Source organism: Labrus mixtus, chromosome 15 (assembly GCF_963584025.1).
Source record: "Labrus mixtus chromosome 15, fLabMix1.1, whole genome shotgun sequence".
NCBI lineage: Eukaryota > Metazoa > Chordata > Actinopteri > Labriformes > Labridae > Labrus > Labrus mixtus.
The window spans coordinates 3,649,818-3,675,225 of NC_083626.1; the positions used below are offsets into that span (position 1 = coordinate 3,649,818).

At 38.6% G+C, this 25,408-nt stretch overlaps 1 protein-coding gene across 2 annotated transcripts; it reads left to right on the forward strand.

Annotated features, from left to right (window-relative positions):
- Nucleotides 1-24,876, forward strand: LOC132989212 (oxysterol-binding protein-related protein 2-like). Of its 2 annotated transcripts, none has more exons than XM_061056668.1 (14): nucleotides 1-102; nucleotides 10,005-10,366; nucleotides 12,489-12,615; nucleotides 14,437-14,512; nucleotides 15,465-15,599; nucleotides 16,268-16,365; nucleotides 16,495-16,677; nucleotides 16,877-16,984; nucleotides 17,677-17,766; nucleotides 18,049-18,169; nucleotides 18,495-18,620; nucleotides 18,977-19,100; nucleotides 19,530-19,620; nucleotides 20,016-24,876. In XM_061056668.1, the coding sequence occupies exons 2-14, from the start codon at nucleotides 10,330-10,332 to the stop codon at nucleotides 20,116-20,118; spliced, it is 1,419 nt and encodes a 472-aa protein (XP_060912651.1). In that variant the 5' UTR covers nucleotides 1-102; nucleotides 10,005-10,329; the 3' UTR covers nucleotides 20,119-24,876. The 2 variants fall into 2 exon arrangements, with proteins under 2 accessions (XP_060912651.1, XP_060912650.1); XM_061056667.1 differs by lacking the exon at nucleotides 1-102 and adding an exon at nucleotides 4,436-4,527.
- The last annotated feature ends 532 nt before the right edge of the window (nucleotides 24,877-25,408 follow it).

A 25,408-nucleotide genomic window follows, 5' to 3' on the forward strand; every position in this document is an offset into this window, starting at 1 on the left:
CACGCCCACATTACAAACAACTTCCGCTTCTGTGTCAACCGAAGGCTACACACTAATTTCTGCTCATGTCTCCGGACTTGACACCCTCCACACACCACCGAGGTAAGACCACAGCCATTTTTTTGTCTTAGTTCTTCTGTTGTGTTTTCAAGGCCACACATTTTGCTTTCCCTTGTGTGTACTATGACAATGAGGGTTGCTAACTATGCTACTTAGCTTACTTTTTCAGCCATCACCGCTAGCTGTCAAAAAGCTCCACAGCGTCCTGTCAGCTGTCAGCTTGGTGTGAGTGTTTGTTAATATGGTACCACATATTCCTATTTAATTGCCTTGCCCCTATTTTAATTGTTGTCAGGGGGTTGGTTGAGTTTAAAATGCGCAAGCCAGTTCATCAATTGCTAGAATGTAATTTGCTAATGTTAGCAAGAAAACTGTTCACGTTAGCATAGCATTTGGGATGGGTTAGTCACTTCATAGTTGTGAGGACAAGTTAACAGCTTTCCGTGAGTGACATAACTACTCTCTCTATTGTACAAAACAAACAGTACTTGTAAGTTCTGAATTTAGACTGTCACTTCTAATCTGCCAAAGGTAAAATGTGAGGCAGACTTACTAAGAGTCACAGGAGCAAAGGACGGACGAAGAAGAGTTTATAATAGAGAAGGAGAGACAGGTTACTGCTTGAAACCCCTCGGACTCCCTTGGTAACGTTTAGAGAGAATTGCGATGAAACACCTATGCCACTAGCACCACTTATCTCATGCGTACGTTAAAGTCACCTCTTATCGCTTTTTACAACTTCAGCCACAGTGGGAATGTTCCCCTGCCTGTTTCTCCACCTCTATCTAGATATGACCCACAGGGCAGACTAAACACAGCTTTGTCTTCTAATGTCGGTGCACTGTAAGTCATTGACATCAAGGTTTTCACTGACACAGCAGGCTGTGTGTCTGCTCTCCTTGAGCAGACATGGCCCCCAGGGGCACAGATTGTGTTGCTGCGTCAACTGACCTCAGATGGTGGTGACGATGCCCCAGGAAAAGTACAACACAGACAAAAGTCAGTTAGGATAGACACTTCTGTAATTTTGTTTGGTATGCAAAAATATTTTGACTACCTCAGGAACATTACATTACAATGACACACGAAAGTGCAGACAGATGTTTGATAAAATACAGGATACTTCATCCTGTTAGCATTAACAGGAGATATGACAGAGCATATTTATCTCTTGTCAGTGGGTAACAAGTAACAGCTTACCATGATATTCCAATTGCTACACATTGATAAAGTACAAGAGTTGAGCTGCAGTCTTATTACTTTGTATTTTTCCACATGTGTGATGTTTTTTTTTTTTGTTGAAACTATTGTTGAAAAAAACTTCTTGTTATGGCGCTATATGTGCATGAAAATATGCAAGTTGTTGTATTCCTCTTCAAGTAGTCCACTTAAAAATATGTCATACACAGTACAAATCATGACAATAACATTAAAGATCTAATGATGTCAATTTGTCAGGTATTTTACATTTGACGTTTCAAAATATCGAGCTGTCCGTGGGAAGGCAGGCAGCTGCTGGTTTCTTACATTACATGAGACACCAGACAGTTCTCCCTGGAATTACAGCTGTTGTCATTTTGTTATACATCTTCCTCCCAAAGGTGCCCTAATTGCCCCCTGAGTTAGTTGCTATGGAAATTGTCTCCATTTGAGAGGGGAGCATCACACTTTACCAACAGACTGCCTTCCATCCGACCGAACAGTAGAGTGAAACAGGTCGGCATACATAAGAGATGTTTGTATTTGGTGGTTGCCTTAAATGTTGATTTTGTAAACACCTTGCAGGGCATTTCAGTTTGAGTTCCTGTGGTTACATTAGGGAACAGGAAAGTGATTTTGTAAGGCATGTCTCAAACACCGTTGAGAGGGATATTGCAGTGATGGCAGTGATGACACAGTTAAAGCAGATTTAACGTCAGAGGTCAAATTGACTATTTCTCATGTTGTATTTTCAGGATTTGAGATATTTCTGGATGCAGCGAAATAATTATTGTAGATTTCAAAGTCCTGCTGCCTGTAAAATCAGATATTTTCTTCACGATCAGTAACTGTGTGAAGCATTTAAAGAAGAGGCACTGAGAGAGTTCTCACTCTTCATTACACTGGACTTCATTTTCTTTCTGTGTGTGTCATATCTGCAGTGTGCTGGTTCCACATGGGGATAAGGCAAAGTTGGAGTTTACAATAATCTAGGCAACCATCCAGGCAACAGAGAAGCAATACTGTATAATTTATGATAGAGCAAAGTAACAAGCAGCCAATCAGGAGTTTGTCTGTTACGCAGGCAGTGTGTTGTTTTGCTCTGCTATGATTGGCTCACGGTCACAGGGAGTGCATGTTGGGGTAAAATGGATAAACTGTAAGATCTGGCCTTTTGTGTGTTGGACATGAAATTATTGAAAGATAAGTAATTCTTCAATATGAAACTGTGTGATCATTATTTTCTGAGATCTGTGAGAGTTGCACCACGCTAAAAAACAACTGAAAGAAGGCAAGAATAATGTTATTCCGTGTAAATTCAAAGGTTATCTTGTCCTGATAACCTCTCAGGAAAAAAAGAATCTGCCCAAACTGTGCTTTACTATCTGAACCAATCACACAACAGGGTGGAATCGCAAACAATGTTGTTCACAGAACTTGCCTTTGTGCGTGTGTTTTACATGCAGTACTGAGCTAGGAGTGTCACCCGTGTTTGCATTTCAGGGTGGACACATAAAAGAAGTTTCAAGAAGGTGAGATGCTGAGCAGACTTTCTATCTTTAAACCTGTGTGAAAGTAAGACTCATCCTAGCAGGTTTTACCTCCCGGCAGCAGGTATTGCTGGAACGTGCTGACTCACGCTACACTGAATGGAGGTTTGTGTGTGTGTGACCGACTGTGTGCTCAGCATCCTGCTCAGAATGAGACAGTGTTGTGTTCCCAGAGGATATACATTGAGTTCCTGCAGATAAGAACATGAGGGGAGCAGCCTCGATTTTATTCAAGAAGAGACAGAGAGACAGAACACAAGGATTTAGCCCAGTTTTTTCATTGAAAGAAAGAAATAGGATACATTGACTGCAAAACGGTTGACTAGCTTTAGTTTTTGGTTGTAATGACACAAAAACTAAAGCTAGTCTACAGTTACAGTTTTCATTGGTCAATGATGAATCAAAATGCTTTGTTAAATTCTGTAGAACAAATGTCAGGCAGTTGTGTAGTTGTGTAGTTGTGGGGGCGTTTTACATTCTTGGTAATCCCTCACCCATCCTTATTTGTTATGTAGCCATATAGGTTAAAAAGGCGTTACAGAGGCTGAATTCTGGAAGTCTACACTTTTTTTCATTCTTGAATCCTTCTGATGTTCGTAACATTATCCAGTATGGCAATGCTCATATGTTGGCTTTAAGTTCCAGTAAATGATCACACTGACAGAGTCAGAGTTGCTGTTCTAGTCCAGTACAAGTTCTTTGTCAAACACATTTTCCTCGCTTATCTCTTCTTCCCCAGCCTTTAAGTAATGTTATAATTGCCACTAAATTAACATGAACTAATCAGATGGCATGTGCTTCACACTGGTACTCTTGCCTCTGTTGATTGAACTCATATCAATTGATTCAGGCAGTCTATAAATATGTGTTCAATGGTATAGTCATAAATTGTGTGTGTGTACGTGTTTGTTTGTTTATTAAGATCCCCATTAGCTTCTGTGTTAAATAATAGCACTCTTCCTGGAGTCTCCATATCTTAATTGACAAGATTTTAATAGATTGTGTGTTTGTTTATTTGTGTGTGCGTCGCGTTGGCATGTGCTTGGGTGGGACAGGGTTTATCCTGCTTATTTTGTGATAAACTTCCTGCTGGTCAGATGTCCTCATCCAAGGCCGAATAACTGATACAATTTAAAGGTTGCACCAGTCTCATTCACTCTTTCTATCGAACATATTTTAATCGCAGATTGATATTTATTTCCACACAGTCTCATCCTTCTGTCCCTCTGCATATGGCTGTAGGAGAAACACGAGATACAAAGGGGAAAAGTGACAGGAAGGGATTTCCCCACCTGGAAGCTCTTGTAATTTTCAGCCTTTGTAGAGGGGCGGTATTTGTAGTCTTCTATACATTTTGTACTACTTTAAACCATCACATGGGTCTGACAATATTTCAGCTGAAGCATTTTGCAATATAAGCTGTTAAAGCCCACAGCACTTTCCTGTGTCACTGAGTTTTTCTCAGCTGTGTTATTTCTGTGTTCCAGGTTATAGTGTTACATTGTAGATCAGCTGTTTGGGTCAGAAAATACTGTGGCTAGCTAAACTGCTATCTGCATACTGGAGTTGATAAAGGTATCCTCTTGTCTTCAACATTTTTTTATTGTAGCCTCTGCTATTAAATCTCTGACTTGCAAGTTCTCCCTCTGCAAACCAGGATATATGTCGTTGATGTTGGCACCTTCTTTTTCAAAATTGAGTCAGGATGTAGGACAAAGTAAGTCTTGTGATTGAGTCCCTACCTTCACACTTGTGGTCATTACTCTATTAAAAACTTGTTTGTGGGCCATTGAGAAAGATGCAAACTCTTGCTTGCTAGTCTTGTGATTTACTTTCATTTTAGTTACCCCAGGCAGCACAGATCCATTCTGGTAGAAAATGTAGCGTATAATGTATTGTAAAAGGAGCTCATGAAAGCTAATAGCAGCTGAGACGCAATTTATTTCGCTCTAATACGATGACCGCCAGGTGTTGGTTTCCCGAATGTGACATTTATTTGTAAGATGTTTTTCTGTGGTGTTGAGATGAAAAGAGGAAGTCAAAGCCTTCAAATTTCCCCCATAGACACCACCTGACTACATAGTCACTATTGACAAAATCAGCTGTGTTCTAGGGAGAGACGTTTGAGGACAAGTTCTGCGAACTTTTGAGTCCTAAAAACAATGTTACTCTGAAATGAAATAACCCCACCTACAACAAGTGTGTGAAGGTGGTTGTACTCAAACTGTGGGTTTCAGTGTGACAACAGTCATGCTTTATTTTTAATTAACTGTGTAGTCATTTTGGGATGTTTAGAGTTCATGTGCAGAGGTGAAATGGAAATGACAGAAAGGCAAGACACCCGTCTCCAGGGTAGCATCAAGCTTCTCTCATAATCATTTATATAAAAAGTATATGTATATATAAAACGGTTCAGAGGTCATAGTTTGGTTGATACCTCAGTTTTTGGGTCACTGTTTGGTTCAACAGGAAAAAAGCAACAAAACATCCTGGATGCATAATTCTGTATTTCTCTCATTTATTTAGAACTGAGAGTAGTGCAAGTTACAGTTTGCTCCATCTTATGTTATTTGAACCACCTGTGACATTTGGTAGGCTGTATTAAACATTAAACAAAATAGAGGAAAACAAAACAAAATAATGCAAAATTAAAAGAAACACAGAAATTAATCACATCTCCTGATTTAAAATAAAAATACAATGTAAAATACAAGACCATATCAAAAACATGCCCTATATGTATCATATTTATGATTTATGAAGTGTGAGGTCACGTGGCTTTAAGTGCCACAGGATGTCCATCCATCTGTTGTTAGTACAGTTAACAGTGGATGCAGCGTTTTAATCTTGCTCAATCACTGCTCATGTACTCCAGTAATGGACCACAGACTGACTTATCGCTACACAGGATGGGACACTTTTAATTCATACTTAAAGCTGGGGTCCTCTACTACTGCATAGGCGTGCATAGCTTTAAAAATGTATTAGCTTCGGTAATGTCTTCGACCCTCTTTGCTTGCTGTCATTTATTTGTAAGATGTATAAATACTGTTACACTTTCTTATGTTATACTTGTTCATTTCATTGTAAAACTTATTAGGGGTATCAGGAGGTTGGAAAAATCTAAAAAAAAAAAAAAAATACTTGATAACATCTTTTCTTCCCAATTCTAATACCTGAAGTTGTGTAATAGCCGATTCCAAGTACCCCTCTAATACTGATTTAGAGCAATAAGAAAAACAGACAGCCTCAGCTCCAGCTCATTGCCTAGTGTTAGGTTGACAGAAAGTTTGATAGAGTCAGCATTTCCAAAATGGCAACCGCCATGGATAGGCTTCCAAAACAGCCATCAGAAACCAATGGGTGATGTCACTCAGGCTTTGTCCATGTTTATTTACACTATGCTACATATATACAAAACCTAGGTATGGGAACACCTCAATATCATCCAGTGTTTTATTTTGAATACCAGTGACAGCCAGTGGCTGTTGCAGCCTCAGGGATTGTGTTTGACCATGTATCGACTTTCAGCTAAACAAACCACTCCTTGATTGTTCCTGGTGCTTTGTCAAAAGGGTCAAGGGGTTCCTGGAAACTAATTCTACAATAGAAAATGTTCAGCTCTGCTTCGAAGAAGCAACTGGTTAGGGAATGCAAGGTTTTTCCAGATAAGATTCAGGCAAGTTAAGTGAACAATCACACATTAGTTTTGAGGAACTTAAAGTGTTTCCCTTGTCATAAATATAATGTTAATTTTATGAAAAAGCTTTTCTCCTTTTCTTATTAATTGTATTAACGGTTGATAAAATATTTTTTACAGTTTCCTCCCTCACATTTTATCTTTTGAATCCTTACAGTGTGTGTATGTGGAGATGACTTGATGATGACTCTGATGGTCTGCAGAGGTGTGTCACCTATTATTGTAGGTGTGTGTTAAGAGAATAGATGTGTGGCTGAGTGCCCATCTGTTTTGTAGCTCAGTGCTGGGCTATGTCTCACATGGCAACAGATCTTGTTTCTTATTTTCTTTCTCTGTGTGTATCTTGTACTTAATCTTTTATCGCCCTGGCTTTGTGTTATTGTCAGCCCTCAGAGGACAGCACAGAGAAAAGATGCAAACATTGGACTAATGGATCAAATTTTCAGGTTTATTTTCTAGAAGGTTAAAAATGATGACCATTGAAGTTTCTGGCTTTTTGTTCAATTAATTACACACTGGGAATTTCAGGATTCCAATTCGGAGAACTCATGAATGGTTGATTGTACAGCTGGGATGTTCGTAATGACCAATTCATATTTTAATAATGACATGTAATGTCCTGTAAAGCCTCTTTGTTCTTGCTGTTGGCAGATCTTATTTCAGTAAAAGTTAAGCCTGTTATAACTAATTCAGATCAGATTTGAGCTGTATTGGCTTTCTTCCTATATCCCAGACCTATAGGTTAAACATGTTCTTTCTTAAACAATGATAGGGGACTCAAAAGAGATTTCTGTGAAGCAGCTCTGTTTATTGCATACAAACATTTTTACCTATTGCTGAAACTATGCAACTGTTAAAATCGTAAACTATCAGCAGACATTCAAGCAATAGCTCAGCCTTTGGTGACTTTCCTTGGGAGTTGGAGGTTGGCTGGTTCAAGTCCAGCATGGATCAGCCAGTACAGTACAAAGTTTGGACAAGTGGTAGTGCTGGGCAATTAACAGAGTATTAGTTTCAGTTACAATTATGGCTTCTAATTCTGCTGATTCTGATTCCCACAATCATGAAAACAAGATAATAAATATATTATAAATATATTTAATATAAAATATTAAACGGTTACTGTGCCGCATGCCTTGTTGCACTCGTTTTGTTCCTAGGTTCTGTCACGTGTGATAAATGTTACAAAGGGTTTGTCCTTATAATTTGGCCATAAGAGCACCGCTACCATCAAAACTTAGTTAATTTATTTATATTTATGTATTATTATTATTATTATTATATCTTTTTTGACTTTTCTGTATTTATTGCATGTTTGTCAAAGTTTTCAGAATGTTTAAGTGTCATGTGTTTACATTTGATAGATGTATATGATGCTGATATTGTCAAATGAGTGTTTCTGTGTTTAATAATAATCATCTTAATGTCTATAAAAATAATTGTGATTAGGATTTTGCCATAATCGAGCAGCCCTAACTAGTAGCTGAAAAATACCTACATTGATTACAGAGATGCCCTTCAGCAAGGCCCAATCTGCTTGGGGAGCCTGAATATACAGTGTCTTCCTGGGCAGATACGGGTGACAGCAGCAGCCCTTCTTACCTGACATCTCTTCATACTCTGAGGCATGTAATGAAAAAAAAACATGATGAATGCGAGTGTCATTTTTCCTCTGTTGCTTGTTCTAAGTTCATCATGTTGCCATATTGACCTTAGGTTTTAGGTTGAATCTTGGCAGGACATTAGTAGAACATTGAGTACTGAAGCTCTGATGCACAGATAGATGTGAGATAAGTATTCAGAATGATTGGCTTGGTCATCTTTGCAATACAAGCTGGTGACTCTCTTAAGGTGCAGGCAGGAGTTTGGGTAATGTGTCTCTGTCTTGGCTACTCTCTCTATCTGGATTGAATGCATATATGAACTTGTTAATATCTGGGACTTTTATGGTTTAAGTATGGGGTTTATACCAGGAATAAGCTGGTTGATGTCATTTACAGAAAAGCACCAAACTCGATGGTTGGGTTCGATTGGTTAGTGTAAGCGCCTGTGACAGACAAGACACAGTTTTCTTTTCTTCTATTACATGCCAACAGCAACAACAACAAAAAAAAGTTAGAACAGTTTGTTCTCTTTATCAACAACATTATCACATGAGGTCACCCAGGCCAACGTTCAAACAAAGTAAAACAAAACACAATTCTGGATGTAACGTTTACAGTATTTTATCCCCAGATCCACTTTGACTGCTGTTAATTTCTTTTTTTAGGTTTGTATGAAAATAATGTTGGAATTTTTTTCTGACAAAAATGCAAACACAGCAGCTTTGATGAGCAAGGAGATAATTGACACTCCTTTAACAATTAATTTACAAACCAGTAATGACAAAATGTTGCCTGGTAGGAAAATAAATTTTGCATTGAAGTTGTCAGGACAACATTTGTTCAGTGTAAGGGGATGGGTGTCTTGAGCTTACAACATTTGAAAGCCAATGTACCATCAGAAGTTAACAAAGACCAAGAATGTTTTTGATGGTGGTGTGCAGATTATATAATCACTTGACTAAAAAACTCTCTGTTTGCACGCAGTAGGCCATAATAAACAAGCTTGTTGCTCTGCATCACGAAGCAGTTTTTTTAGAAAGGCGTAAAAATGCTTTTAATAACTATTAGCTTGAAAGTTTAGGATACAATTAACTGCAACACTTATGACTAGCACATGAAGCAATGATTCCAAGTCATCTTATTTTAACCTAAGAACCTGTATGGCTATAAGACGGGAAAAACGGACCAGTTCGTGCACAAGCATTGTTTAAAGCCTCACACTGTAGTGCAGTTTTTGCACTCATTGGAGGCTGAAGATGTGTTCAGATCTTGAGGTCTTGATTATAGTTCACATGTTAGGCAAAATACACATCACCATGGTTTTCTAACACTAATTGATATGTGTCCCTAGCCTGTCGACAAACTAATTAAACTAATAAATAATTGTTTTTTTGCCTGCTCCACTTTTTAGTAAATGTGTACTAAAACAGGCCATTTGGAGAATTTTCCTCAATGACACCACAAAGGGAAGTAACCCATCCCCCAGGCGGTGACACTCCTAAAGCTAGATGTTTGTTCTGTCAGTAAATCCGCCTTCTTACCGTAAACAATAGGGCATGGTGCAAGAAATCTCAAGCCCTTCCAGAGAGGGGCGTGTTCAGACACAGCTCATTTGCATTTAAAGGTACAGACACAGAAACAGCCTGTTCTGAGCAGGGCTGAAATAGAGGGATTTATATACATGATCAAATACAGGATCAGAGTGGATTTAGAACAAGAAACTTCACAAACATGTTTAAGGGAGCTCTGAGACTAATTTTAAACTAGTTGAAAAGGAGGAGAATATTTGACCCTTTAAGTCTCTTTGTGAGTACTGACTTAAAACTCTTGATAACTGAGGTTTGATGGTGGAAGACGACTCTTTCATTCAATTTTTTTTTGTCTTTGCAGGTTACTAATTTATTTCCCTCTAAGAAGTCAAAGAAACACAAACCACAATTTGAAGTAACATCAACTGTCCAAGGGCCGTCCGTCAATCAAACAGCAGACATCTCCTGGTGTCATCCTACTGTGGTCACATCAGCTGCTAAAAGAAGCATCAGACTAAGTGTTGGACATTCCCTGGATTTTTAATGAACATTTTCCTGCTTCTGTGGTGACTGTCCAGAGGAATCTCCATCAGCAAATCTTCTGATCTCTGAGGGACTGGATCCAAGTAGAACATGTGCTAGGAGTTGAACATTTCTGCTAAATAACTAGACTGCTTCTCTAGAAAATGAGCAATGAAGAGGAGTTCTTCGACGCCGTCACAGGTGAGTCTGTGAATAAAGTGTGTGTCAGCTGACAAATTTCATTTTGAATTTACCTCTCAAATATTTGGCTTTGCTTTGATGAAGACAGGCATATGGTCTAATGATCGTTGCTACAGTTTATATTTATAAATTTAACTTTTTTTGTAAATCAGGATCTTCTTAGGATTGTGACATTGTTTATGCTTCAAGAGCGTGACTGAGCACAAGTCATTGTCTTTTTTTTGTGCCACCATCCTAAAAGCCTAATGCTAACCGAACCCAGCCTGATAAATGAATAATTCAGAGATCTTCTGCCTTGGCTTATGATCAGTAATGTCAACAACAATTTGACTTCTGTGGGTGTCTTTTAGCCGTGTGTGTGTGTGTGTGCAAAAATAAAATAAAGAAATAAAATAAAGTTCAGTTAATTAATTGCATGTGCTCAATGACAATGAGAACATGTATTATTTTTACTGTCTTTCTGATGTATCCAGCACAGAAGGGATGGAGTATGGTTGTCACATTTGTAGTGTCTGCCAAAAATCCACACACTTAATTCCCTATTTTCTGGTCATGACTTAGCGAAGGTAGATGAACAAATTAACAAAAACCATTGGCTTGTATTGTTTCAGATTTCTAGTGCTATGGAAGGATGAGACTTTCTATCCTCCAAGTCAACACCCATAGGCATGGTAATGTTACAGTTACCATGATGGGCGACTGTGGTTCAGCGGTAGAGTCTCAACTGGAAGGTCAGGGGTGCAATCCCCATCGCCTGCAGACACATGTCTGCAAAACACTTAACCCCAAGTTACGTCCACTGCTTCGTCGACGGCGTGTGAATGTGTGTATTAATGGATAAGTTGTTAATGATGGACACATTCCATAGCAGCCTCTGCAGTCAGTGTGTGAATGTGTAGGTGTGACCTGCAGTGTTAAAGCGCTTTGAGAAGTTAGAAAACTAGAAAAGCGCTGTACAAGCTCAAGTCCGTTTATCATGACAAGGTCTGATATCAATGCATTAGCTAATTAAAAAAACAAGAGTCATTGAAACTAATCCTAATAGCGTTTCTTTGACTCACATGAATTGTTTATGAATTTTTTGTCAGAGGCGTAGCTCGACTACAACTCCAGGGTCTGACTCGGGAGTATACATCCTTTCTTTGGCACTTGTTTAAACACCAAGATGTTAAAGGAGCTTCACTCACACTAAAAACAACTTTGCTTGTGATGTTAGACAAGGGGATTTTTGTTCTAAAAAACATGTTCATATTACTTATCTTTAAACACAATAACGCCTCTTTCTGACCAGGTCGTGATGTTCAGTATTGATCTTTTTTTTTTTTGCCGTATTATGTGAGAGTTTTATGTTTGTCTTACATGGCTTACGTGACGTATTTTGAATACACCTAGTACCTTTGACGTACCTGTGACAGCTCAGTAGGTGTGTTAAATAATAATGAGTCCTTTCGTCTATTTTAAGCTTTTGTTAAAGCCCCACTTGGAGATCACCTAAACTCCACCTTGCAGCACCTAATACTCGCAAGCCTTGTTCTTGTCCTGGCTCAGAGCCAGATGTAGACTTAAACCAGCAGGTATTGCCACATACAATAGGTAATTCACGCACAGGTGTATTGTCAGACACGTTGATGCTGCTTCATACACAACAAGTGTAGAGCAGATCAGAATCAGCAGACATAAACATGTGTTCTCCACACATAGCTGCACCATGACATCTTCTGTACAGTTTGTGATTATTTATCCTTGAGCGTAACGCTTCCTGAGAGTTGGAGTTAGCCACAGCTGTGTGAGGGAAAAGGTTTAGACCTTCTACACTGTTTCAGGCAGTCAATAAAATTTGAAAGTCAAACACTGGCAGAAGTACTTGATGTAAAACATTATGCAAATGTAAAATGCATAGGGCTGTTTAAAGTTTAAAAACAGAAAACTCTCAATTGACCCATAACTACCTGCCAGTAAAATTATAGAGCCAAGTGATTATAGAGTCCGACACTTTCTTTGTCTGTAACGGTTGTCAGCTTTCCAGTGGTGAATGAGCAGGTATTCTGCACTGATCATTGGCTGCCACAAAAAGTATATAACCTATAATATAACCTCCTGTCACATTTTTTGTTTCCCCCAGGCCTGGATTCTGACGAGTCGTATGAAGGGGTGTCAGAGGCCAGTTTCAAAGATGCAATGGTGTTTGACGGCAGTAGTCAGAAGAACAACGGATCAGTGCCACAGGAGAACGGCATCAAGAAGCACAGGTACTGCTGCATTCCTACAACACATTCCTCCTGGAGTGTTTATTTGTTGGTTTGTTTCTGCATTATGTCTTCATCAGAAACTATTAGAGCCTCCCACTGAAACCAGTTTGATGCACTGGGCAGGGTCCAAACTCTTACTCATTACGACTAAGTGCCCTGATATAACCATGTTACATGATCAAAGCTTGTGGGGTTGTTGTGTGTGTGTTTGTTAGCAGACATTCAAATAGTTTTTATTGCCATTCATTCAAATAGATAAACCGTCACTCAGTTTTAATTTGTTATAATTGGTGACTGCAAGCTGTATTTCAGTTTTTAGTAAAGTTTCAGTTCCATTCATGTCGACAGCTTAGAGACAGGACTTAAGATAACCTTCAGCACATGCTAAAGGAAATACACACAAGTGATGTGAGTCCAGAGATCTCAGGGAAAGGGTGTGGATTCTGGAAAAATCCACACTTTGTCAGCATCAAGAGTTTTGTTACTCAAGGCCAGAACATAACTCGAGACAGGACAAATGAAAGTTGCAACGACTCAGTATGTAGCAAACAGCAACATAAAAACTTTACCACTATAAATCTGACTACATTAATAATTGGCGTATTGTATCCTTCCTTACCAATAACCTTTATTCCTCTTGTGTAACTCTTTTTTTGGAGCTGGATATCATTTGTTGCAGCTTTAACAAAAAAAAGAGAGCAAGGCTTTTGACTGTGAGTCATTTATCATTTCAGTATACACAACGCTGGTGTAGACAGTTTTGAGGAAAAGTACGCAAAAGTAATCCAGATTTTGGCTTAAAAGGATGAATGGGGGGGAAATGTCAGAGCCTCTCAGTCTCCTGTGGTAAGACATTACATTTAAAAAAAAGTGCAGAAGTAGCGGAAATATCAGGAGTTATCTGCAAGTGTGAAAGCCCTAATAAAAGACAATGAGGAGAAGACTTTAAGACAATGAACAGACATTGTTCAGTGTCTGTGTGTTAGCTGGTGGAGGAATCTGTTATAGTGCATGAGTTCAGAGGCTGAGTTCTCTCCCTGTCTGTCAAAGTGCTGTACGTTTCCCTACATTTCCTTTAACTGTTTCATCTTAATGTGAAGACATAGAATATTATTATCGCTGTAATAAAGCTGTACAATATTTTCTTTAAGTGACACACAGAGTGCAACATTCCCACTACTTTGTTTACTTTTACTGGATTCACTCTACAAAAGAGAGCCAGGGGTAATTAATGCATCTTCAGTCCAGGTAGCATACCTGTCAAACTAAAGTCTCATCTTATCAACAACCTGTGTTTTCATTCTGACCAGTTTGTTAGCTGAAATACTTTTGGTACTGATAATCATCAGACTTTTTACTGCCAGCCAACATCAGGAAAGGAAGCATTTTTATTATTCTTTCTTTCTCTGTCCCTGTTTCTTTTATCACCATCATCGCTGGCAATGTTTGTGTTTATGCTGAAGATAAGAAACCAAAACTAAATGGCTGAACTTGAAGAAAGTTGTTTTTTGTTGTTGTTGAAACTTTTTTTTACTTAGTTGTCAGGTCACTTTGTACTTAGTGTCACATTTTTGGGATGCTCTGTGTTGGCAACACCGATGAAGGCTTTGCGCTGAAACACCTCTGTTGTTGATCTGTTCGCTGCTGCTCTACCCAGATAATACAAAGTTTAAAGGACATCGAGTGTGCTGACTCTTCTGTTTTCTTCTAGTCCTTTTTTGCGGTCGTGCACCTGAAGATTTATTACTGTTTGAGTGTGCTCCTTTTTCTGCTGCTTTACATTCAGACCTTGTAATTTATTTCTATTTTGTTCCCCCCCAGGACTTCATTACCTACGCCCATGTACTCCAGAAACACCATCAGTGTCTGGAGTATCCTGAAGAAATGCATCGGACTGGTGAGGACTCACAGATTTCACATAGCAAATTGAATGCTACAGTTCGTTTTTATTAGTAAACAACAGCCTCATTATCCCAACGACAGATACCTTTTGTAGATGGAGACCTAGTGGATGACTGAGATAAAGATGCTACTGCATAATATTGGCCTTCATAGAGCTCAGTGGGATTTAGGATTGGCTGTTTGTGTATTTAGTAGATCGCATGTAAAGTCTGTGTAGAGCAAAATCAGAAATTGGTCTCTAAACACACTTTGTTGGAAAAAAGAAGCTACAAATTTGTCAAAGACTGAGAACTATGTTTGACCAAATTATGAATTTAGACCGTTTGAAAGTCTTTCATCACTTTTACATTTAGATTTATTTTAAGTGGGGCCAAATGGGGGGCTTGATGATACACTGGTGTTCCTTAGCATAACCCTGCCCCTCTATTGCTACAGTGATATAAAAACATTGAGAGCCTTGGCATCTTCAGTTCACCTGCTTGACATTGTAGTCTGCAGCTTTCTATCTTGCTATGATCATTCTGCAAGTGTGTCTTCCCTTGATGCCAGAATTTGAAGATCAGCTAAGTCTGTTAATTCAAATTTCCTAAAGATGTGGAAGTCGTTGTCAGGTCAAATAGTTCAGCCAGATAAACCCTCCATTGTCAGGTTGTGGCAGTTTCTTGACAGTAAAGAGAGGCCCATCTTTCCTGTGAGTGGGCGTGGTTTCAAAACACTCAACAGACAAGCCCACAGCTTCCGAAAACAGAAATTACTGCTTAATTTTTCATGCTCCCAAACTTAACTTTTTGTACTATTTTTTTTTTTTTGGTTGGTTAATAAAAGTCTTCTGTTGTATTACAAACTCATGATGAATATAATTTATATTACTTTGAAGTTTGAAATAACATTGTGAATATTTTTATATTGAAATGTTTTCAGACCTTAAACACGTTTGATTTTCACAGGAGCTGTCCAAGATCACGATGCCCATTGCCTTCAACGAGCCTCTGAGCTTCCTGCAGAGAATCACAGAATACATGGAACACACTTACCTCATCAACAGAGCCTGCTCGCTGTCTGACTCCATAGAGCGCATGCAGGTCATAGACACACACACACACACACACACACACACACACACACACACACACACACACACACACACACACACACATACAAATAAACACACACATCTACTCCATGCAGTTTTTATTCACTGCTCCACAGAACACAATGCACACTGAAGAACACAAACACATGAGAGATAGAAATGGTGTTTTATCAGTGATCACATGTCAAATTATAAACATGTTTTTAACCTTTTACATTTTTTTGTTATTATATCCGTACCATCTTCTGACACATTCAACCTTTAAACAAATATATTTAATTTTAGCACGGATGTTGGTTTTCAGTTCTTTCACTTGTTTTAAAAAAACAAAACAGATTCACAACAAAGACTTTTTAATATTGTAAACGTGTGAAAATGTCCAGTAACCTCTAACCGTTACTGAATAAGTGAAAACTCAGTTAATTTATTAAATTAAACTTTCTGACTACAAGAGCCACCCAATGTCGACACAGTGACCATGACCATTTCATCAATCTACGAACTTGCTTGAAAAACTGCTTAGCTTACACAATTTTTTTTTTACATAAACCCAGATCCACAGTAAGCCCAAATCTAAAGAGAGTAATCCATGATCATTTAACCCACTCACCACGTTACAGACGCTCACTCCCATAATCTGTTATTATTCGTCTTCAGGCAGTAGCTGCTTTTGCTGTGTCAGCAGTTGCGTCTCAGTGGGACAGAACTGGAAAACCCTTCAACCCTCTGCTGGGAGAGACCTATGAACTTACCAGGTATGTGTACACACACACACACACACACAAACACACCCGTGTGCGCTCACTTACACAAATCAATGTTTTTCTTAGATCAACTGGTTTTAAAAAGTAGATTTGTGTCCTCTCCTCTGTTTCCTTCTGCAGAGAGGAGCAGGGTTTCCGGCTTGTATCGGAGCAGGTATCCCATCATCCCCCAGTCAGTGCCTTCCATGCAGAGAGCCTGGCGGGGGACTTTGTCTTCCACGGCTCCATCTACCCCAAACTTAAGTTCTGGGGAAAGAATGTTGAGGCTGAGCCGAAAGGGACCATCACACTAGAGCTACTCAAGTGAGTCCAAAAGAGTTGATGCTATAATTGTGTGTTCATATAAATAGTTACTCATGCTCTTTTGTCTTGTCCCACCCACATGTTCTCCCTTTCCATTTTTTTTAAATGTCGTCTGCCATTCTTTCATGTCGTTTTTCTCTCCTTTGCTCTTTCTTGTCTCTCATCCCTCCTTTTTTATTTCTTATTTCCTCTCCTCCAGACACAACGAGGCATACACATGGAGTAACCCTTTCTGCTGTGTACACAACGTGATCCTGGGCAAACTATGGATAGAGCAGTATGGCACTGTGGAAATAGTCAACCACAGGTAACTACCTACTGTCTATAAAGTGTTGGCAGTTTGTTTGTAGCACAACTGACATTGGAGCATGATGACCTACACGTTTAAAAAAAAAAAAAAAAAAAGTCCGTATTTGACAGAAGCTCAAAATTGAACAGTAAATATATTTCTCTGTTAATGCTTTAGTTGATGAAATCTTAGTTAAAAATGTAATTATTTTCAGACTAATAGTCCAAATAACAAGATCACAAGATGATAAAAAAGTGCCTATCCTATCCTGTCCTAGTCTGCACCCGTTTGAACCCTCGATTCTTGGGAGGAAGCTTAACCACAGTGAAGTTTAAATAAAGGATGTCTGTTGCTCATAGTCCTGGTCGGCATTCCTGCCCAGCGCCTTCATTCACTCTGTCAGTGTTGACTCTGATACTTAAAACTTCAGCTTGTTTACTCTCTGTGCGTCTTCTCAGGCTAACTACCCCTGCAGCATTTTCTAAATCTTTATTTATGCTGTCAAGCTCTGCAGAGCTATTTCTTATCCTTATTTTGGTCACACTTTTTGTCATGTTCACACAGTTGAACTGCTTCACACCCGCAGCTGTGAAGCAGTCAGATCCCTGTCTTGCATAATTAGCTACAAAATAGCTTCTCTGTACCTTTGTTTAAATAAGCGAGTGAAGGGATGTTAGCTAGTTCTCCTGACCTTCTCTTTTCTCTTGCAGCACTGGAGACAAGTGTGTGTTAAATTTCAAGCCTGGTGGGATGTTTTACAAAGAGCTGCACAAAGTGGAGGGATACATCCAGGATAAGAGGTCAGAGTTTACTCTGATAATGTTACATGATCTACACTATGCATATTTCAATATATCTTAGCATTTTAGCAAGTTGTTGTTCTGATCTGCTTCCTCTTTTTTCTTCCTCACTTGTTCCTTTTCCCTCTTATTCTCCTCTCTACAACTCTTCCTCTCAACCCCTCTTTGTCCCTTTTCATCGTATCGTTGTCCTTGTTCAACAATCACATGTTTTCTTTTCTTGGTCTGCCTCTTGGCTTTTTTCTACTCCCTCCTGTTTTCTGTCGACATCTCTCCGTCCAGTAAAAAGAAGCACTGTGTCATCTATGGGAAGTGGACTGAGTGTATGTGGAGTGTGGACGCTCAAGCCTACGAGGCCCACAAGAAGTCAGAGAAGAAAGGGGACACCAAGAAGCAAAGAAATGTGAGAATGACTTAAATAAAGACTTTACATTTACGCCCTTATTTGAACAGTTATTTAATGTTTGTGATTTCCTTCTGCTGTCAAAAGCTTTCTGTGTGGTCTTATTAAGGTAAACCAACAGGCTTGAATAGTGCTGAGGTCATTGGCTGTTCAGATTTAGAATTTGTGTATTAGCTGAAAAGTGTGCTTAGCTTTCCCTGAAATGTGACATAGACGGTACCTGTATATAGACAGTATAAAAGACATTTCCATTGTTTGGTAAGATGTGATTTGTCCCTGACCATTTTGTTCACACAGCAGTTATAATGAACATGATTTCTTCCAGGAGGAGCAGGAGGGTGCAGACAATGATGATGCAGACGACATGCCTGAAGTCCAGGAGACGGTGTCTGTCGTACCAGGAAGCACCCTGCTGTGGAGAATAGACCCCAGACCAGCACATTCTGCTGAGGTATAATAAAGAAGACACACTCAGGGAAAACCTCAACCAGTTGTTCAGAGCCATGTAGAAAGAAATGTTTAATTAAGGAGGCCCTTGATTAATAACCCCTGTGAATACTTCGATCATTTGCAGCTTGTCCAATACAGAGGGATCTGATAGATTCATAAACATGCAAGCCAGGAGACAAATACAGGTCATCAGCTTTTTAAATCGACAGAATCAGAGCTGATACTCTGGCATGTTTATCAGTTGTTCAGTACATATATTTTTTAGAACATTTTTTATGAATAAGAAGTAGTGTGTTTTTCTCAAGCCTATCAAACAAACATCTCATATGTCCCTTTCTCTGTCTCTTTCTTCTCCAGATGTACAATTTCACCAACTTTGCAATGTCTCTCAATGAGCTGGATCCTGGCATGGAAGCCATCTTGGCCCCAACAGACTGTCGCTTCAGGCCTGACATAAGAGCCATGGAGAATGGCAACATGGGTAATTTGATTTAAAAAATCCTGTATCAGTGTTAAATTGAGTTTTTGTTTGGCTTAACATCCGATTGTCTTGTTGGGCCAAAGTGCAACAGAAAGAGAAACAAAAGTATAATCAGAAGTTACAGCTGACATTCAGAGTACTCTTCTAGTAACTTTTTTAAAAATAATGTGTCTGAAAGTTTCATGTCTCATGTCTTAACTTCTCATTGAACACAAATAGACAATAACATGACAATACTGCCATCTGCTGGATGTGTGTCTCTATCGCATGTGACTTTTACAGCCAAGTAATTCAATATGAATCAACATAATCACCTTAAATTTGTACATGTTTTCTTGCACTCTTCACATGATCCGTTAGCTTAATGTTTTAATCCATGAACATCGGTGTGTGTGTGTGTGTGTGTGTGTATTTTTTTTTTGTGTGCAGATGAGGCCAGCCAGGAGAAGGAGAGATTGGAGGAGAAACAGAGAACATCCAGAAAAGAGAGAGCCAAGAATGAGGAGGAGTGGTCTACAAGGTAGGAAACATGCATACACATGCACGCTAAAATTGACCATTCTCAAGTCTTCAATCAAAAGGTATTCAAACATACAGATGGTAAAAACAGATCATAACTCCTGCCTGCATGTTGAAAGCTGTGAAATATTTGTTGCATCATGTTACAAACACAGAAGTACAATGAATATAAATCACATGTAAAAACATCAATACACAGTATAAATGTAAAATACAAACATACTAGATACAGTTATCATTTTTTTAAAGTGATTTGACAAATTCATGAGTAAAAGTAGAAACTTGAAAAAAAAAGTTTTCCATTCTTAGACATTTGTTTGGGTTTGTGTTAAACATGTTGTGATGCATTAGGCAGGTGGATTCTGCAGATGGTTAATCTGTTTGTCGGTCGCTCAGGTGGTTCCAGATGGGCACCAACCCGTACACCGGCTCCCAGGGATGGCTCTACACTGGTGGCTACTTCAATAGGAACTACCAAGATCTTCCCAACATCTACTGATAGCCGTTAGCATTCCTCCTCCACAACCTGCAATGATCTGCCTGTCAAGAAATGGAGAGAAACAGAGGTTTCAAATAACCGTTTCCATTCCACACCTTTCATCACCACCACCATCATCATCATCGTCTGTAAACTGACGGATCAGGGGGACCTACAAAGGAGCTGACTGCCGGTCACTTTCTGTCAATAGCGGTCTCAAATAACGGTCTGCTGTGTGTCTTCAGGTGACTTTTTTTTTTTTTTTTCAGAATTCAAAAGATTTAAACCTTTTCCTTCTTCTCTTACGTGTTTTCTCAAGTAACGACCAGCAAACCTTTTCAATCTTTTTGCTTCGGTGTCTCCAAAAGCACAAGAACCATTTTATCTTTGACACGACGGAGTGGTCAGGAATTGTACATTGAAGTTATTGTATATTGGGGAAAAATATGAATGAGATCCAACCTGAATGTGGAATTCAAAATCAAACGTCTCTCATCGGAGGAACCTGCCAAGCTCCCAAATGGCCACAGTCACATCATTAAAGAGTTGATATAAATAAGAAAACATAATTAAATAAAACATAATAATCACAGTGATGGAGCTTTGGACATGGAAGGATACCTACTGAATGGGAAATCAGGGATGTAAAAGATACCCTCGAGGATGGAACTTGAGGATGCTTCGTTTCTTGTGGAAACATTCAAACACTCGTTACATGAATATAGATGAAATTGAAGATTTTAAAGAGCAAACTTCTAAATAAATTCTCGTCAAATTGGACAAGACAAATCAAATAAAAACATAAGCTTATTGGTCTTCATGGGTCATATCCCTAATAATGACCTTCTACTTGAGGTGTATGCATCCAAATAAATCAAAAGAGCTACTAGGGAATGGATGTTTCCTCTATGAAGAGAAGAATGTGCAGCCTATGTGGGGTCATAAAAGAAACCACATGGAAACTTAAGAATGAATAGGGCACAGGTTCAGTGACATGTCTGAGCAGTGAACAGAATTGTGACTGTCCAAACACTCAACCTTTAGCTACTGTATGCCTGTAAGAATAGTTTTTAGTATTACTCCCAGTAAAAATGTACAGAATCATTAACGCTATAGTCTAAGACCACAAAGCTAAAGGTTTCTATGCAGCTTGGATAAAGCAGCTTGTCTAACCGTGCTGCCTGCTACTCATACGTCATAGCTGATGTTTACTCACATGGCTTCATATTTCACATCTTCCCAGTGGTACATCCTCTGAGGAAGTTGTCTCATGTCTGAGACTTTACAGGTATATTTCTGTTTTCTCCTCCAAAGGCAGGTCAGAAGTCTGGCTGAAGCTGCTCATGCTGGTTCAGTCTCCTGCTCAAAGGTACTTAACGAGAAACCTATGAGTTTAGAGCAGGGATCTGGTGGATCTAAAAAAAAAGACAAAGAAGACCAAATCGAAAGGTTTGTGTCTCCATGTACATGAAAATCTGCACTTGGAAGTCTAAATTCACCCCCACAGAGTTAAACTCGACTGTATCAACGGATTTTAAAATGTATATTTAATACCCACTTTACACACAAGCACCACCTGTGTTACACCGAGTGGGGATAAAAGAACACGCAAGTTAATGAAAGTAATACATGCACATTTGTCATGTGATTGAATGTCTAAATATGTACAGACACTTAAAGCCATATTAACTACAAGAGTGAACAGTTGTTGTGTGAATGATGTGAATCTAACTTCAACAATAACATTTATTAATCTCACAATCTTCTTCGCTTGAATGAAAAAGAAAACGTTATTCATGTCGGTGTAGTATAATGTGACGTGTTGAGGATTAGCTTTTTCTGCTGCCCAGATGGATTTGATGTTAGGAATGATTGGGTTAATAAACACACATCCAGAGGGTCACAAACAACAGGTCACCCTAAGGAATACAAGCTCACTGGGAGAGAGAGAGAGAAAGAAGCAACATGACTCAAACATGGATGCTAAAAGAATGAAACCACAGACACACGATAACTACAGAGACTTAAAATGGAATAGACAGCAACAAAAAAGAGATGTAAAGTTGTTTTAAAGAGGCATGTCATGTTTTTTAGAAAACCAAACAACAGTAAGCCTTTGTGGTACAAACTGTCCATAGCAAATGGAATTTGAATAGTTAAAAAAAACCTATCCAGATGAATTAAAGCACACACAATAATTATAATAATAAATAACTTAAAGGTCACATATTATGCAAAATACACTTCAACACTCCATGTTTTTCTAAAACTAATGTGTCCCTAGTCTATCTACAAACCCCCCAATTATGAGAAAGCCCATCCTCTCCGTCTTTTACCTGCTCCACTTTTCAGAAAATGTGTGCTCAAACAGGCCGTTTGGAGATTTTCCCTTCATGACATCATAAAGGGCAGTAACCCCTCCCCCAGGTGGGTTACACTCCCACAGCTAGGTGTTTGTTCTGCCCTCTGGGTTGTCCTTCTCCGTGTAAACAATTGGTCATGGAGCGAGAAAGCCAGAGCCACATCAGAGAGGGGCGTGGTCAAACACAGCTAATTTACATATTTAAAGGTACAGACACAGAAACAGCCTGTTCTGAGCAGGGCTGAAATAGAGGGGTTTATAGGCATGATCAAATACAGGATCAGAGTGGATTTAGAACAAGAAACTTCACACACATGTTTTGGAGAGTTCTGAGACTTATTTTAACTTAATAATAATGTTTGACCTTTAAAAAGAAGATATACACTTTTAAAAAAGGGTTGTCAACAGCAGTTTGACATCAAACACTTTCAGAGATTTTTGCATAGAAAGTCTAAGCTCAATGAGACATCCTGTCTACAGGGTGTGTTTTTTCTTGTTGCCATGTTCAACAAAATCCATGTTTAACCCTGCTAATGTTTGGATTACAGCTGCTCTAACACTATATGCTAATGTTGCAAATATAAGATCATTTGATATTAAACTCTCAGTATTTTCCCCTTCAATCCATCCGAGAATTTAATCTAATTTTCCAATTTGGGGCTGAAATCCAAACTCATGTATTCTGATATTATATTTCCAGATTTATGAAAAAAAGATAATGTTATCAAAAGAATCTACCTGGAGTGTTTATAATAAAACCAGATTGGAAGAGTTCATTGAAAATCAGAGATTGGAGGATGAATCACATGTCCATACCCCTTTATTTGATATTGATTGTTTCATCCTTGGTTTAGAATTTCAATTGGATAAATCATTATGAACAAATAACACCCAACCATCAGCTCTACAGGCTATCATAACACTTTAATATTCCTCACATAACCTGCTACTCCTCCATGCACTCGGGAGAATCTGGCTTTTTGACGGCAAATACCAATTTGAAAGAACTTTTGTTGAAAGAATGGAACAGTATCCCTCGATTTCACCCCCTCTCCAAAACATAATAAAGTGCAAAATCTACTGCGCTGCCCACCTCTACATGATGTACACGATATACAGAGATAAAAAAAGTAATGCATTTAATCCCTGCATTTCACCTAACAGAAGTTAAAATGTCACCTTTACATCATTAAGACCATTTTATATTCCTCAGTACCTACTCTATGCAACATTTGCTTCCTCAACATAAACAGTATGTGTCTGATGTGTCATTGTGAAGAAACTTTAACCCCCCCCTCATCCCTTCAACACATCTGGACATGCATCCGAAGAGTTCCAGGTTAAATTGTCAGATACTCTGATACACTCTGCCTTTTTTAGTTTATCAACACATTCCAAACATTTGGATAGCGCTATAACTTGAACTTGTAGGCACTACAACCAGCTTTGTTTCACATCTTGGACCAACTTTTTTCATTTTTTTCATTTTTGTGTTTTTAAATCTAAACGTCCATGTCAAACTTTGTGCCCATATTTTCATGTTTCCATTTTTCATTTCCTTGTGTTGTTTCCTTTATGTGTGTGTTATTTATGATATTTCAGGTTTTATTAGAAAATATATTAATTTGCTTAGTTTCTTTCATTGATGCACTTAAGTTTTCCTTTCTCTTAATAAATACATTGATCTGTTTAAAGAGGAGCAGAGCATCTAAACTAAGAAGTTAACAATCTTCTTTGACCTTACTGGTGGACATTTTTACAGATGCCGTTTGATCTATGGACCAATACAGTGTGTATGCACTCAGACTGTGTGTTGAAGTGTAAACCACAACATGATTCATTTTTTGTATTTTTGACTCTTCATTGAAAGAGTTGCAGTCACTAACACTATTTGAGATGATTATAACAGAGCAGTGTGAGATTAACATGGTGTAAAATGCTATAGTAGTAAATAACCCATTAAAGATTTAAAGGTTTTCATGGATTTTGACTGCAGAGTCATTCCAGCTGGTGAGATTGTCATAGTAAACGTATTGAAAATGCAAAAATCATCAGTTCTCTAACCATCAAAACTTTGCTCCCTTCATTAAACTAGATTAAGGTTTGATGTTGCTTTGAGTGTTGGTCCCTCTGTTGAGTTTCTCCCTCCTTCTCTTGGACTGTATCACACGGTGTTGATGTTACATATATAAATAAATGTGTACAAGTGCTGCACAGAGGTAATCACGAGCAAAATGGCATATTATTTTGTGCAATTGATTTATTTTTATAGTATTTAAACCGTTTTTGGTGAGAACATTGTACCAGATGTTTTATTTTGAGGTGGGGGACAGTTCGGGAGTCATATCCAATCTGTGGACAGCTTGGTAGATACATCAACAGGGGAAATGTCTACTAATAAAATAAAACTAATTTCAGTTTTTGACTATGTCTCCTTCTTATATGAGATTATTAGCACAGCTCTACACATCAAGTCAAAAGACCTCTGAAAATAAACATGGGGTGTCTGCGTCCAGGTGGAAAAGTTAAAAGGGTTTTTCTTGGGCTGAAATAGCAGCAGGTATTCCATCAATGTAGCTAACGAAAGCCATGCTCACCTGAATATGCCAGGCAGAAACAACAGCGCCATCTCCCAATTAAGCCTCAAGTCTTTCCACTAACGCAATCCAGCCTGGTTTGCCAGGTTGGGGAAAGTTAGAGCATGTGATTTTTAATGGCTGTAAAAAGGCTGGTGATGGAGCTGTACGAAGAATTCGTTTTAAAAAAGAGGCAAAACTGCTGACAATAATAAGACCAAGGAGATGGCACAGACACAGAAATATGCAGACAGACTAAGAGCTATTCCACATGCGGGCAGACATTTTTTTAAACAAGGTTTTCCTCCTCCGTTTTAAAAAATAATCTTGTCCACACACGCTTAATTCTCAAAAACATCTTGGTCTTGAAAAT